Below are 12,637 nucleotides of genomic sequence, written 5' to 3' on the forward strand. Positions count from 1 at the left end.
ATTAGGTAAGTACCTATTATGTGCCAGGGGCTGAGGAGAAAGCAGTGAGCAAAGCAAAGGGCCTGCATTCAGAGTGCTTACATTCTTGTTTTCATTTGCAGTGAATCTACACTCTGCTGTGACCACCGTGGGCAGGTGATTTCATTCCCAAGCCTCAGTTTTCTCGTTTGTGAAATAAAAACAATAATAATATTCTCCCACATTGTGGAGGAAGCCCACCGGATCTGAAGGTGGGATACTCTCGACTGACACCTGCTGGTTAAATTGGGGTGGGAAGGTATTTTCCGGAAACGTGTTGAGAGCGTTTGCTCACTGCTAGAGCAGGTTACGCGTTTGATTGACAGATCGCTTTTTTAGGGGCGTGGCCACGTTCAAACCGCCGCCGTGACGTTACAAACCCTGGAATCGCCGCGAGAATTCCAACCTTCCTTTTCCCTTCCTGTTTTCTAGTCTTCGTTTCGAAACTCCGCCTCTCCTCGATACGTAAGCACGTCCGGTCGCGTTAGACTATAAAAGCATTGCGGTCTGCGTCAGCGCTATCTGATCTGTCCCCAGCCGAGTTGTTTTCTTCATGCACTACCGTGCACGACCCCGCGCCCGCTTGTTGCGACAGCGCCTGCAGCGACTGGTGATAACCTGAGCGCCTGAGCCCAACGCCGGAGGGTGAAATGAAAGCGCTGACCTCCCGAGCAGTCCGGACCCGCGATCGCTTGTGGCAGCCCGAGCCGGCGCTACTGTCTCCGGGGTGACGCGCGGCCTGCCTCCGGTGAGTGAGGGATCGGAACGCTGAGGTCTCCAGGGGGTGGGGGCTAGGTGTCAGACCTTCGGTCGTTAATAAGGCGGGAGCTTGGACTTCTGGGTAATGAGACAGGAAGGTTTGGGGCCGGGACTCCTGGGTCCTGAGGAAGAAGGCCTGGGAGCCTGAGTGTTTTCCTGTGACTGGGAGCGGTGGGACGGGATGGGGACAGACTCCAGGGCTCGACGAGTACAGGCATTGGGAGCTTGGAGTGCTGAGTCTGATGGAGGAGGGGTCTAGGAGCCAGACTTGGGGCCCCAGCGGGGAACCTTGGGCGGTGGGGGGAAGTGGGAATTTTGGGGTCTGGAGGGAGGAGGAGGATGGAGGCCTGATTTGTGAGGCTTCAGGAAAATGAGAAAACCAGGGACTAGGATTTGATCCCGAAGGAGAGCAAGTGCTCTCGCCACTTAGAACTGGGACTTCTGGGTCTGAGGGAAGAGGGGCTGGGGGATTGGACTCTGGGATCTGAGGAAGGAGAAAATGGGGACCCAGACTCCTGGCTATTGAAAGAAGAAGGTGGGAACCAAGGGCCAGAGATGGGAGTGGCTGGAATCCGAAAGGAATGTGGGCGGGGACTTTCTTGTTGCTATTTGTGTTAGTATTTCCGGTTACGTGACTCAGGGTCATCCCTTGGTGCTGTTTCCTAAATGGCTTCCAAACTTTCCCCCCTTCCCCCCAGCCCGGACAGATGGCCCCACACCAAGTGCCGAATCAGCTCCCCTGGAGGGATGCCCACCCCTTCTTCCTGCTGTCCCCGCTGATGGCCCTTCTCAGCCGGGCCTGGAGCCGGCTGAGGGGCCCAGGACCTCCAAAGCCCTGGCTGGTGGAAGCAGAACAGAGTGCAGATCAGGGAGAAGCCAGCCTGCAGGTAGAAGCTGAGGCTGCTTCGGCCACCCACTATGCCCCCTGGGGTGGGCACCCTACAGGGGTGCCTGAAGACAGTGGAGCAGCTGTGGAGGATGGAGAATCATCCTGGATGGCCTGCCCTGCCTTAAAAGCCAACAGTTCTATTCCTGAAGCCTGGGAACTTTCAGATGAAAATAACCAAGAGTATGGTGGGGAAGAAGCAACCAGCGGCCCAACAGAGCAGGGAAGTGAATATATAGGTGGCCAGCTTGCTCCCCCGTCCCCCAGCCTTCTGAAAACCCTGCGAGACCCTCCCGGGGAAGAGGAATCTGAAGAAGGAGGAGGTGCTGAAGATAAAGCCATCATGTTCTCTTTCCCTCCATCACACTCGGAGACTTGCCCAGGGATGGAGGAGGAGGAGGATAGAGAAGCTATAAGTGAAGAGGCTCCCAGAACATCTACATCCCCCTTAGCTCCAGGATCCAAGCCCAGAGCTTGGGTGTATTGTGCAGGGGAGGCAGAGGCTCCAGCCAAGGAGGAAGAAAGAACAGAGAATAAAGAAGCCAGGAAGACCTCCACTTCCTGTTCATGTGCAGGCTCCCACCCCAGCGCCTGGGAGTGTTATTCAGGAGAGGATCCTGAGGAGGAAGGAGAAGGTGAGGTTCTCTCTTCCATCCCCCCAACAAATACCTTCTTGAGGGCCTGGGTGTACAGACCAGGAGAGGACACAGAGGATGAGGAAGAAGAAGAGGAAGACAGTGATTCAGGAGCAGCTGAGGAGGAGGGAGAAGCTGAGGGTCCCTCTTCCATCCCTCCCACAAGCACCTTCTTGAGGGCCTGGGTGTACAGACCAGGAGAGGACACAGAGGATGAGGAAGAAGAAGAGGAAGACAGTGATTCAGGAGCAGCTGAGGAGGAGGGAGAAGCTGAGGGTCCCTCTTCCATCCCTCCCACAAGCACCTTCTTGAGAGCCTGGGTGTACAGACCAGGAGAGGACACAGAGGATGAGGAAGAAGAAGAGGAAGACAGTGATTCAGGAGCAGCTGAGGAGGAGGGAGAAGCTGAAGTTTCCTCTTCCATCCCCCTAACAAATACCTTCTTGAGGGCCTGGGTGTACAGACCAGGAGAGGACACAGAGGATGAGGAAGAAGAGGAAGACAGTGATTCAGGAGCAGCTGAGGGTCCCTCTTCCATATCCCCTACAAGTGCCTTCTCGAGGTCCTGGGTGTATAGACCAGGAGAAGAGGGAGAGGAGGAAGAGGAGGAGAATGAGAAAGATGGCTCAGAAGCAGCTGGCTCAGAGCCAGGTTCTTCCTTTCAATCCCAGAGTGCCGCCTTTGGGGGCTGGAGATCTGCACCTGCAAAGGAGACACAAGGAGGAGAAGCTGAGCCCCACCCCTTCCAAGTGGCCATCTATTTACCTGGAGAGAAGCCACCACCACCTTGGGCTCTTCCTCGGTTGCCTGCCCGACTGCAAAGGCGGCTCAAGTCTGCAGAAACCCCCACCCAGCATCTGGACCCTGAGACCCCCCAAAAGACGACAAAGGTGGGTGTGCTGAGGGCCCAGATTCTTGAGTGTCAGGGAGGAGGGAGCGAGGATTCCCAGGTCCCCTGTTACACAGGGTTGCACGTGAACTCCATGGGGAGGGCTGTGTTCATTGTAATGCAATCCTTTGCAAGAGGCTGGGCCCCCTTGGGAGGAGGAGGAAGCAGCAGCCAGCTTGTCTGCCCCAGTGAGTCAGATGGAGAATCCAGTGACAGACAGCTGACTAATCACATAGCAAGCATTTTTGTCTAATTTTTGTTTGGTTTTCTCTCCCCCCACCCCCACCTGTGCCCACGTGTCTTGTGTTGTTTGTATCTGTCTCCCCACACACACACCCCACCCCTTCTGTACCGGTCTGATTCCAGGTGCGCTTCTCAGAGAAGGTCTCCATCCATTACCTGGTTGTCTGGGCTGGACCAGCCCAGGCTGCCCGGCAGGGCCCCTGGGAGCAGTTTGCCCGGGATCGCAGCCGTTTTGCTCGCCGAATTGCGCAGGTGGAGGAAGTACTGGGCCCCTGCTTCACCCTTGCAGCGCGGGCCAGGGCCTGGGCACGCCTCGGGAACCCTTCCCCTCCTCTGGCTGTCACACCTGCCACTACCCAGACCTCATCCACATCCTCCGCCCAGGCCACGCCCTTGAGCCATACTGTGATTTCTCCCTTCCCTGTTTTTGTGGCTATGCCTCCCTGCCTGGACCTCAGCTGGAGGCGTGGCTAGGGTCACGTGTTTGTTATTCACTATTTATTTATTTTTACCAGTTGGTTTAAGAAATAAAGCCTTTTGATTTGTACTAAACAATGTCACTGTGTGTATCTGAACTGACAGTATCTACTACTCCTGGGTCCTAGAGGCAGCTGGGAATAGCAGAGAGGCTAGTTATAGTTAGTACCTTAGTAGAGATGAAGTACATTTCCCGTCATCCCTCCAATTTCTCTCTCCTGGTTCGGAGGCTTCTTCTGAACAAAGGGTTGGTGGGTTTTGTAGTTTCTCTTTGGCTTCCGCCTAAATATTACTAAATTGGGAAAATTACCTCCCCAAGGGGGCTGGGAGCCAGATTTGTAACCTCTAAAAGTGGGTTAAACTCCAGTTTCCTGTGTCTCCCCTAAAGACTCCCCCTCCTACTGGCCTTTACATGGTGGCCAAAACTTTCCTCAAGGTTTTCAGCTGCCTGATTTCACATTTACAAGCCTGTGTTCACTGACTCAGCTTCCTTATCTGTAAAGTGTGATTAACAGTTGCGTGTACCATATACCTTAAGTCCAGCTTAGAACTTTTCCTGAGACCCCATAAGGTCTGTCCAGCAGTTCAAACAAGAGCAGCCTGTCCAGCTTCATGCCCTGCCCCCCCTCCACTGAATGATCGTTCCCCAGGCTCCTACCACACTATGCTTTCATTTTCCTAAACCAACCAAGCCCCTTCCACCTCAAGACCTTCGCATGAGCTCTGCCTACGGTTTGATGTTCCCATTCCCTGCCCCCTGGCTCAGCCAGTACCTTGTTGATTCTTCAGGTGCGGTATGAAAACCACTCTTTTTAGGGATCCCTTGCTCTGACCCAGCTGGCTTGTTGCCTGCATGTGGTTTCTCCTTCCCAGCAGAAGAGCATTTTGACTTTTTTATCCTTTAAGACCCATTTCCCATAACCCACTGAGTCCCTCCAGAGCAGGTGCTCCTGAACAGCCCACTCCCTAGAACCCAGGACTGGGTACCCAGGAGGCGTCTAAGAAGTGTTGGTTATTAGTAAGGTGGTGCAAAAGAAGGCATGCGGGAGCCCTTTCTCCAAATGAGCAGGCGCAGGAGCTGTGAAAAGGTATTCTATTTCCATGGATCATTCACATGCCAGTTTCCCATCGAAACTGGACAAGCAGATGGCGAAGGCTTGGAGTGGGCAGAGCGGGAAGCAGAAGTCCATGGTGAACATGTCTGGGGCCACGCGGCCGAACTGAAGCACCAAGTAGTTGGCTGAGGAGGAAGTCAGGAACCAAGCTTAGTCAGTCTCTTCCTTGCCTCGTGTGACCTGCGAAGACTCCCAAGAGCCTGTGCTGCTCCCTTACTAAGCCCGAAACCACTCTGAGGGCTGTGTAAACTACAGTTCCCAACAGGCTTTGCAACAGTGTGGGTTGGGCAGTGCTGAGAAAAAAAACGCTCCTGCTAGTACTCGTGCGTTTCCAGCCCCTCTCGACCCTACCCGCCTTGCCCAGGTAAAGCAGTTACTAGGAGCTCACGATCATCTGGATGCACAATCTGGAAGTTCTTGACCGAGGCCTGAGTGACTCGGCCATGAAAATTGAGCACATAGTTGCCGGTCTCTTCGCTCCACGATGGGGCTTTGTTTTGCAGCAGGACCAGCCCCTGGTTGGTCCCCCGTTGGTAGCGACTCAGTAGCGACTCCCCTGCCTAAAAGATAAAGTAGGGGGCGTGGTTAAACTACCACCAACTAACCTTTTTTCTCCGGACTCAGAAGTTTGAGTTCCTAGTTTCTCCGTGAGACACAGAAGTCTCACCATCCTCCTGGTCCTCTCCTCCCTTAGGACCTAGAGCCTGTCCCCCAGCCCTTCCTCCTCTATCAACCCAGAGATTTTCCTTCACTAACTCACATTTTGCGGCTGGACGCTGATTCTCTCGTTCTGGGCATCAATTGCTGGAATGATCACAGTCATTTTCCGGGGCCCTCGGAATCCCAAGACATTGGTCTCCTGCAGGTATTATGCTCCAGTTGGCCTGGCTCTTTGTCCCTCCCACAATTCAGCTCCACTCACTTCACTCTCTAGCCTCCCGGACACTCACGTAACACACAGCGCCTAGCTCCTCCCTGATCCGAGCAGTCTCTGGGATGAAATACTTCCTTTCGGGATTCACCCCATTGTCGAAGATGGTGAACTTGGTGCCCAAGACATTAGATCTGCTCCAGAAAGGCCATAGCCAGAATAAAATAATCGTTACGGTTATGCGGTATGTGAATTGCTTTCCTATGTCATCTTATCAACTAACTCTTCCCATCAATCCTCTACACAAGACTCATTTCCATGTTCCATGTATCCACAATCCCAGCCCTGTGAGCCACGATTTTTAGTTTCATGCCTTGGGCCTTTAAGAACCCTCTTCCTTCTAGGATGCAAGAACTCACAGCTCCCAACTTTCTTCTCCTACTTGGGAACTTAGGAGTCCCAGCCCCTTGCCTTTTTATTTTTTATGTTTTAGTTGATTTCAGAGAGAGAAACATCAATCAGTTGCCTCCCCTATGCACCCCCAACTGGGGACTGAACCTGCAACCTAGGTATGTGCCCTGACCGGTGATGGAACCCAGAACCTTTTGCTGTACAGGGAGATGCTCTAACCAACTGAGCCACTTGGCCAGGGTGACCCTTGCCTCTCAAGAGGTCAATATCTTAAATGCCTCTGCTCCAAAACCTTCAGTTCTATTTCTGACTACCACAGAGCTACAACCTGAAGAGTTACGGAGCCCATCAGGCCTCAGAGAAAAAGTCCCAGAGCAGGTAGAACTTGTGCTCTCTGGCCTGCTGGGCAATGGAGTTCCATTATCCCTTTCTTCCCCCCTGGTGCCCTGTCATCTGCCACCTGTTTCTCACATATATCAGGGATCTGCCTACCTGACTTTGCCCACAAAGTTGTCCCCATCCCGAGACAGGTCTGTGGGGTCCAGGGAGATGAGGTAATTAGAGGTTGTGCTCCTTTTCCTCTTGCGCCCAGCGAGAAGGAAGTGCTGTGGGAGTGAGAAAAGCCCATCAGATTCGATTGATTTCCGGTATCTGGCTAGGGCCAGGGGTCTAAAAGACAAGGAAACACTATGTCCCTAAGACAGAGGAAGAGGTAACGAGGCAACAAGCGACCCGAGGCTTGCTGGGAGGTGAGTTTCTCACTGAAGGAAGTCATCAGCTGGGTCCTGAAGGGGAGATTCACATTTTAATATATCTCCTTCAGTCCTTTCACCTTGGGGTCGAGTTCAGGCAGAGCCCAGGAAGGAGAGAACCTGCCTAGCAGGCAGGGCCTAGCTTTGGGGAATTGGGAAGAGCCTCATTTTAAACACTGCAACTGGACTTTAGTAGGTGTTTCATCTGGGACAAGTGGACCCCTTTCTGGGACGGAAATTGCCTTTGAGGAAAGGAAACGACACACTGAGCTGGGGATTGCCAGACTGAGAAGGGAATGGCTTGGCTCTGGATAGGAAATCTGCGGGGGAGGGGCTAGGTTCCTGAGGGTGCAGGGCTTATCTCAGGATTAGGGTGGGGTCTTATAGCAAAGAAGGTCTCAGTGTAGTGGCCAGACTTGGACCTACAAAGATGGGGTATAGAGGGTATGTAGCGAGTGGGGGTTTGGACCTTAAGAGGGCGTGGCCTGACTTTGAAAAAGGCGGGCCCATCTTAATATTGGGCAGGTCTTGGCTATGGGATGGGTAGGGCCTTTGCCACTGGGATCTAAGGAGCTTAGTCCTGTGAAGTTTTGTAATTGGAGTTGACAGGTCCTAGCTCACTGATGAGCAAGGCCTGGATTCGCAAAACTCTTGACCTCACTCAGAAAGGGACGGGACTTGCCACTGGGAAGTGGGGCTTGCTCCCGAGGCTGCCAGACCGCACCTTCCGGCCATGGCCACCGACCGCTTCCAGGTAGAGATAGTAGAAAGGGAACATGCCCTTGTCTACGCCGCGCTTGTCGCGGCTAATGCAACACTGCACCGTGCAGCCGCGCACCGCTGGCCGCAGCACATATGCTTCCATGTCCTCGCCTAGCTGAGGGCCTGGGGCAAGGACAGACGAAAGAGGCGAGCTCTCCACATTGCTGAACCTCGCGTCGCCATCCTCTTCCGGATCCTCGGACATTGCCTCGTCGGCCACCTCTGGTGAGTTCCTCAGTGTAGACTCCAACTCCTCTTCCTTTTCTTCCACCTTTTCTTCCAGGTCTTCTTCCTGGCCCATGCGCCGAATTCAAGTTGACGGACAGCCCAGACCCCCACTCCCACCCCCTAGCAAAATAGTAACTGGCTGTCCCAGCCCAGGGTTACACCCACTCTCGATGATGAACTCTGATTATTGGTCAAATATCTCAGCCACCTGCTGATTGGTCAGTCCCTTCAAGGGTCCCACCCAGTCAAGCCTCAATCATTGTTGATTGGCCGGCACCATTAGCTTCTCTCCACAGCCACGCCCAGTCCACCTACCCATTGGAGAATTCCTTTGCATTCCGTTCAACTAAAACTAGCATTGATTCGAACTAGGTAACATAATACGGTCCGGATCGACCCAGCTGAAACTATCTCATTTTTATCATTACCAAAGTGAGTGCCAACTGGCCCTTCCGCGTCACTGCTTCACCCTCTCCAAAGCTCGCTGCCTTTGGGTGGTCTGGATTTTAATGTGCTCACACTAATTCATATCCTCTACATTGTGAGTGGGGTACACACAAAAGCCTCTGCTAGCCCAATCACAACAGATTCCACCAACCAGTGAAAGGGGACTCTGATTGGGCTGCATGCAGCGTTTTAACCCCACCCTTCCCAGAGCCCGAATCCGGTCCTCTTTCTTCCTCCTCCTCTATCTTGGTTAGCTGTGCCACCTCCCACCTTGTTGGAAGCCCAGTCTCCACTTTCGGGATCACCGTCATCCCTTCCAGACTTTGGTTCTGGACTAGGTGATTCGTATTCATGTACAACATCCAGGGATTCGCTCTTGTCCACCGCATTGGATCCTAAGGATGGAAGAAGCCCGAAGAAAACTGAGCTCAGGACACCTGGGTCCCAGGAGCTTGGGACAGGGTCACCAGTGGTAGCTGGGGAAGACCAGAACTACTGGGTTTCTGGCTCCTACTCATCTCCCTCCCTTGCCAGAGCCCTCACTTCCACCAAGTGCAGTGGATCTACACAGGTCTAGTCTCTGATTGCCCTGGGTCTAAGGAGAGAGAGATAGAAGAGGCAGGGTCTAAAATGGGGGTGGAGGGTCCTGCCTGGCTGGGTAGCTCAGTTAGTTAGAGTATCATTCTGATATTATGCCAAGGTTGCAAGTTCAAGCCCCAACAAGGGCACATACAAGAATCAACCAATGGGGAGAGATCAAGCAAAAGAGAAAAAGGACTCATGGACACAGACAACAGTGTGGTGATTGTGGGGTGGGGGTAGGTGGGGGTAGGTGGAAGAGGGTAAAGGGGGATAAATGATAATAGAAAAAAGTACGATTGAAAAAACTATTAAAAAAAGAGCAATCTCAAACTAAAAAAAAAAAATCAACCAATGAATGCATAAGTAGGTGGAACAAACTGATGTTTCTCTCCCTTCTTCTCTAAAGTCAATATAAGTAAATACAATAAAGTGGAGGTGGAGAGGGAGTGAAGTTTTGGGTGGTAATTAAGACTCCCATTTTGGCCCTGGCTGGTGTAGCTCAGTGGATTGAGTGTGAGCTATGAACCAAAGGGTTGCCAGTTCAATTCCCAGTCAGGGCACATGCCTGGGTTACAGGCCTGGTCCCCAGTGGGGCCCATGTGAGAGGCAACCACACGTTGCTGTTTCTCTCCCTCTTCCTCCCTCCCTATAAAATAAATAAATAAAATCTTAAAAAACACATATTTTAAAGAAAAGATTCCCATTTTGAAATAGTAAAATAGTTGGTCATGTCATTACAATGAAATATTAAGGAATAAAAAAGGAATGAAGTACTGATAATACAGCAGCATAGAGGAACCTTAAAAATGTGGGAAGCCAAAGAAGCCAGTCACAGATCACATACAGTATCACTCTATTTATATGAAATAGGCAATTTGTCCAGAATAGGCAAATCTAAAGACACAGAAAGATTAGTGGTTGCCTAGGGCTGGGAGAAATGGGGGGCAGGTGGCAGTGACAGGTTTCAAAGGCATGAGGTTTCTTCCGTGGGTGATGAAAATGTACTAATATTGATTGTGGTTACAGGTGCACATCTCTGTACAAAAAACCATGGAACTGTAAACTTTAAATGAGTGAATTGTATAGTATGTGAAATATATCTCAAAACAAGCTATTACAAAAAGGGGGAGGATTTGCCACTTGGACCAAAGGGCCTGACGATGTCCCCGAAATTACCAAGTTGCTGGAGGGGTGGCCAACCACTGCGTGTCGTCCCTGGATGCTCTTTAAAAGGAGTGGGAAAGGCAGGAACTTCCTCCACGGATACTTCCTCCAACTCCGGATCGGAACTGTCTGGGAGCCAGGAGAGAGAAGACGACTGGAGACTGAGATTTTGGAGTCCTGGGGCAGGAAAGGGCTGGAGATTCAGATTACTGGGTGTTGGAGAAGGAGAAAGTTCAAGACTTGGACTTGGTGTGATGGACTCAGGGCCCGCGGGGGAGTGGACTCTTGGTTGTTTTGAAGAGCAAGGATTGAGGTTCCAGACTCCTGAATTCTAGTGGGAGTGGAGTTTAGGGTACAGGCGGTCCAAGGGCTTGAGATTACCTGCTTCAGTCGGCGATGTCAAGAAGGCGCGGTCGTCGCTGCCATCTCCGCTACATCTCACGGTGCCCAAGGCACTGTGGACGCCAGAATGCAGATGTGCCTCTGGCACGTTCTCCCGGAGGAAAGGGTTCCTGAGGCCTGGGGGAAAGTGCGGAGAGGCCCATAAACACGATGTACACCTTCCGGTCCTCTGCGGAGAAGACCCACCTCCTGCCTGGGATCCCAGACATAGTCCCTGTGACCTCCCAACCCCGCAAGACCCATTCAGAATCCAGAACTCATTCTCGGGCTCAAACAAGGACAGCCCTACAGGTAAATTGTTGTGGACTCCTGGCGGAAACAACCGGGTTTTCCTTCTGTAGGTCCTGGTCTCTAAATTACCCAGAGAGATCCCCTGGCTTTGCCAATTACAGCCCTGGACTGGTTGTTCCAGGCCCCGCCCACACTCGTCGGGGGGCCGCCCCTTTCACAGGCTCCGCCCCATCACTCGCGCTCTTCTTGGGACTCCCACAAGTTGTGACTCGGACTCTGGGCTTTGCTTGGGTGCTTCAGGCCTCTGCCAGGTTCCTCCCCTCTGAGCCCTTCAGGCCCCGCGCCTCAACTACCACAGAGCCCCTCCCTTCAGGCCTACGATCCCGCCGGACCCTAAGAACCTTTCCTCACCGCTGTAACCCGAGAGGTGTTGGGAATGCAGGTGCGGTCGGCGGGACCAGAGGGAAGCATCAGGATTGGCCTGGACCATGAGGGGCTCTTGGCGCTTCCGTCGCTGCTTCTTCTCAAACAGCCGCCGCTGCAGGAGTGGGAAAGGGGTGGGGGGGCGGGGGCAGGAATCCTGCGGAAGACTGGGATGAAAATGGGCCTGAGGCAAAGGGAGGACTGAACCCTTGGGAGAGTTTCTGGAGTCCAGGCCCTCAGTTCCTCGTCTCTTCCTCCCCCAGGACCTGGGAGTCCTGCCCTCCACAGCTCTTGTTCCTTACAAGTCTAGGAGTCTCACTTGCTTCGCTAGGATCCTGAATTCCTATTTTCCCATTTCCCAATTGCAGGCTGCAGGAGAGCCATTGAGGGCCAGGAACCCCAGGGCAAGTGCTGGGGACGGGTCTCCTGGGGAGCTATGGAAAAGGGCACAGTAGGGGTGTCAGGATTCCTAGGCAGAGTACCTGTTGTTCCAGTTTCTGCAGCCTTATGGCCGAGAGCTCATCCCACAGGACACTGAGAGAGATGCAGGCTTATGGTGACAGTAAGCAGGGCAGCCAGGTGGCCCAAGAGCCCCTCCTTCCCCTCCCAATTTAGGATTCTGAGCACTTGTGAGATCACAGACGGGGTAGAATCTGAGCCTGCTCCCTCAGTTCCGCAGCTCTTTCTCTCAGCACCGGCCTGTCTAGAAGTCAGGAATCAAAGAGACCCAGCCCCCCCCCCCCCCCCCCCCGTTTCAGAAATCAGGAGCCCTCCCCCTCAGACCCTCCTCTTTCAGATCCATTAAGTCTTCATCTAAGCTCACTCCTTTGGAAGTCCAGGCCCCCAGGCCCTTCCTGCCAGGCCGGTGATGCTGACCCTGCAAACATCTTTACGAGGCCTCGGCTGAGTGTGGGCGGCCATAACCAAACTCCGAATTTCCCCTTGCACCCATTTCTCCACCCCTGCCCATCCTGTTTCCCTACTCACTTTTTCTTCCATGTGTCATTCTCCTGAGCCATTCTAGAGGAGCAAGAATGAGGAGTCAGGGACCCAGACCCAAGAGCCCAATAGACTCAGCTCCCCGCTACCCCCAACACCTGATCTTAAGCTTTACATTTCTCCTGGACACACAACTCCTGAATTCCAGAACCTACTCCTGTCCAGGGACCCAGCAGCCTGATTCCAGCTTTTGTCACTATCAGGGCCCCAGGAGTCCAGTTCTCTCTCCCCCAAATACCTAACCCTCTCCTACACCCTGGCATGAGAACTCAGAACTCTGGGCTGCAAACTCCCAGTGACCCCCAGACTACCAGCACCCACCTACATGGGATCCCAGAGACTT

At 53.0% G+C, this 12,637-nt stretch overlaps 2 protein-coding genes across 2 annotated transcripts; one reads left to right on the forward strand and one right to left on the reverse strand.

Annotated features, from left to right (window-relative positions):
* The first annotated feature begins 523 nt into the window (after positions 1–523).
* Positions 524–3,985, forward strand: PPP1R15A (protein phosphatase 1 regulatory subunit 15A). Its single transcript, XM_024566455.4, has 3 exons — positions 524–766; positions 1,476–3,188; positions 3,554–3,985. Exons 2-3 carry the CDS (start codon positions 1,485–1,487, stop codon positions 3,902–3,904), a joined length of 2,055 nt encoding a protein of 684 aa, XP_024422223.2. The 5' UTR covers positions 524–766; positions 1,476–1,484; the 3' UTR covers positions 3,905–3,985.
* A 1,001-nt stretch (positions 3,986–4,986) lies between these two features.
* Positions 4,987–12,314, reverse strand: TULP2 (TUB like protein 2). Its single transcript, XM_045200294.3, has 12 exons — positions 12,283–12,314; positions 11,778–11,829; positions 11,284–11,410; positions 10,621–10,758; positions 10,252–10,368; positions 8,757–8,888; positions 7,781–8,094; positions 6,797–6,909; positions 5,973–6,087; positions 5,783–5,881; positions 5,411–5,582; positions 4,987–5,147 (listed from the first exon to the last, which is right to left on the reverse strand). The coding sequence occupies exons 1-12, from the start codon at positions 12,312–12,314 to the stop codon at positions 5,014–5,016; spliced, it is 1,545 nt and encodes a 514-aa protein (XP_045056229.2). The 3' UTR covers positions 4,987–5,013.
* Between the last annotated feature and the right edge of the window lie 323 nt (positions 12,315–12,637).

The sequence above is a fragment of the Desmodus rotundus genome, chromosome 12 (assembly GCF_022682495.2).
Source record: "Desmodus rotundus isolate HL8 chromosome 12, HLdesRot8A.1, whole genome shotgun sequence".
In the NCBI taxonomy this organism is placed as follows: Eukaryota; Metazoa; Chordata; class Mammalia; order Chiroptera; family Phyllostomidae; genus Desmodus; species Desmodus rotundus.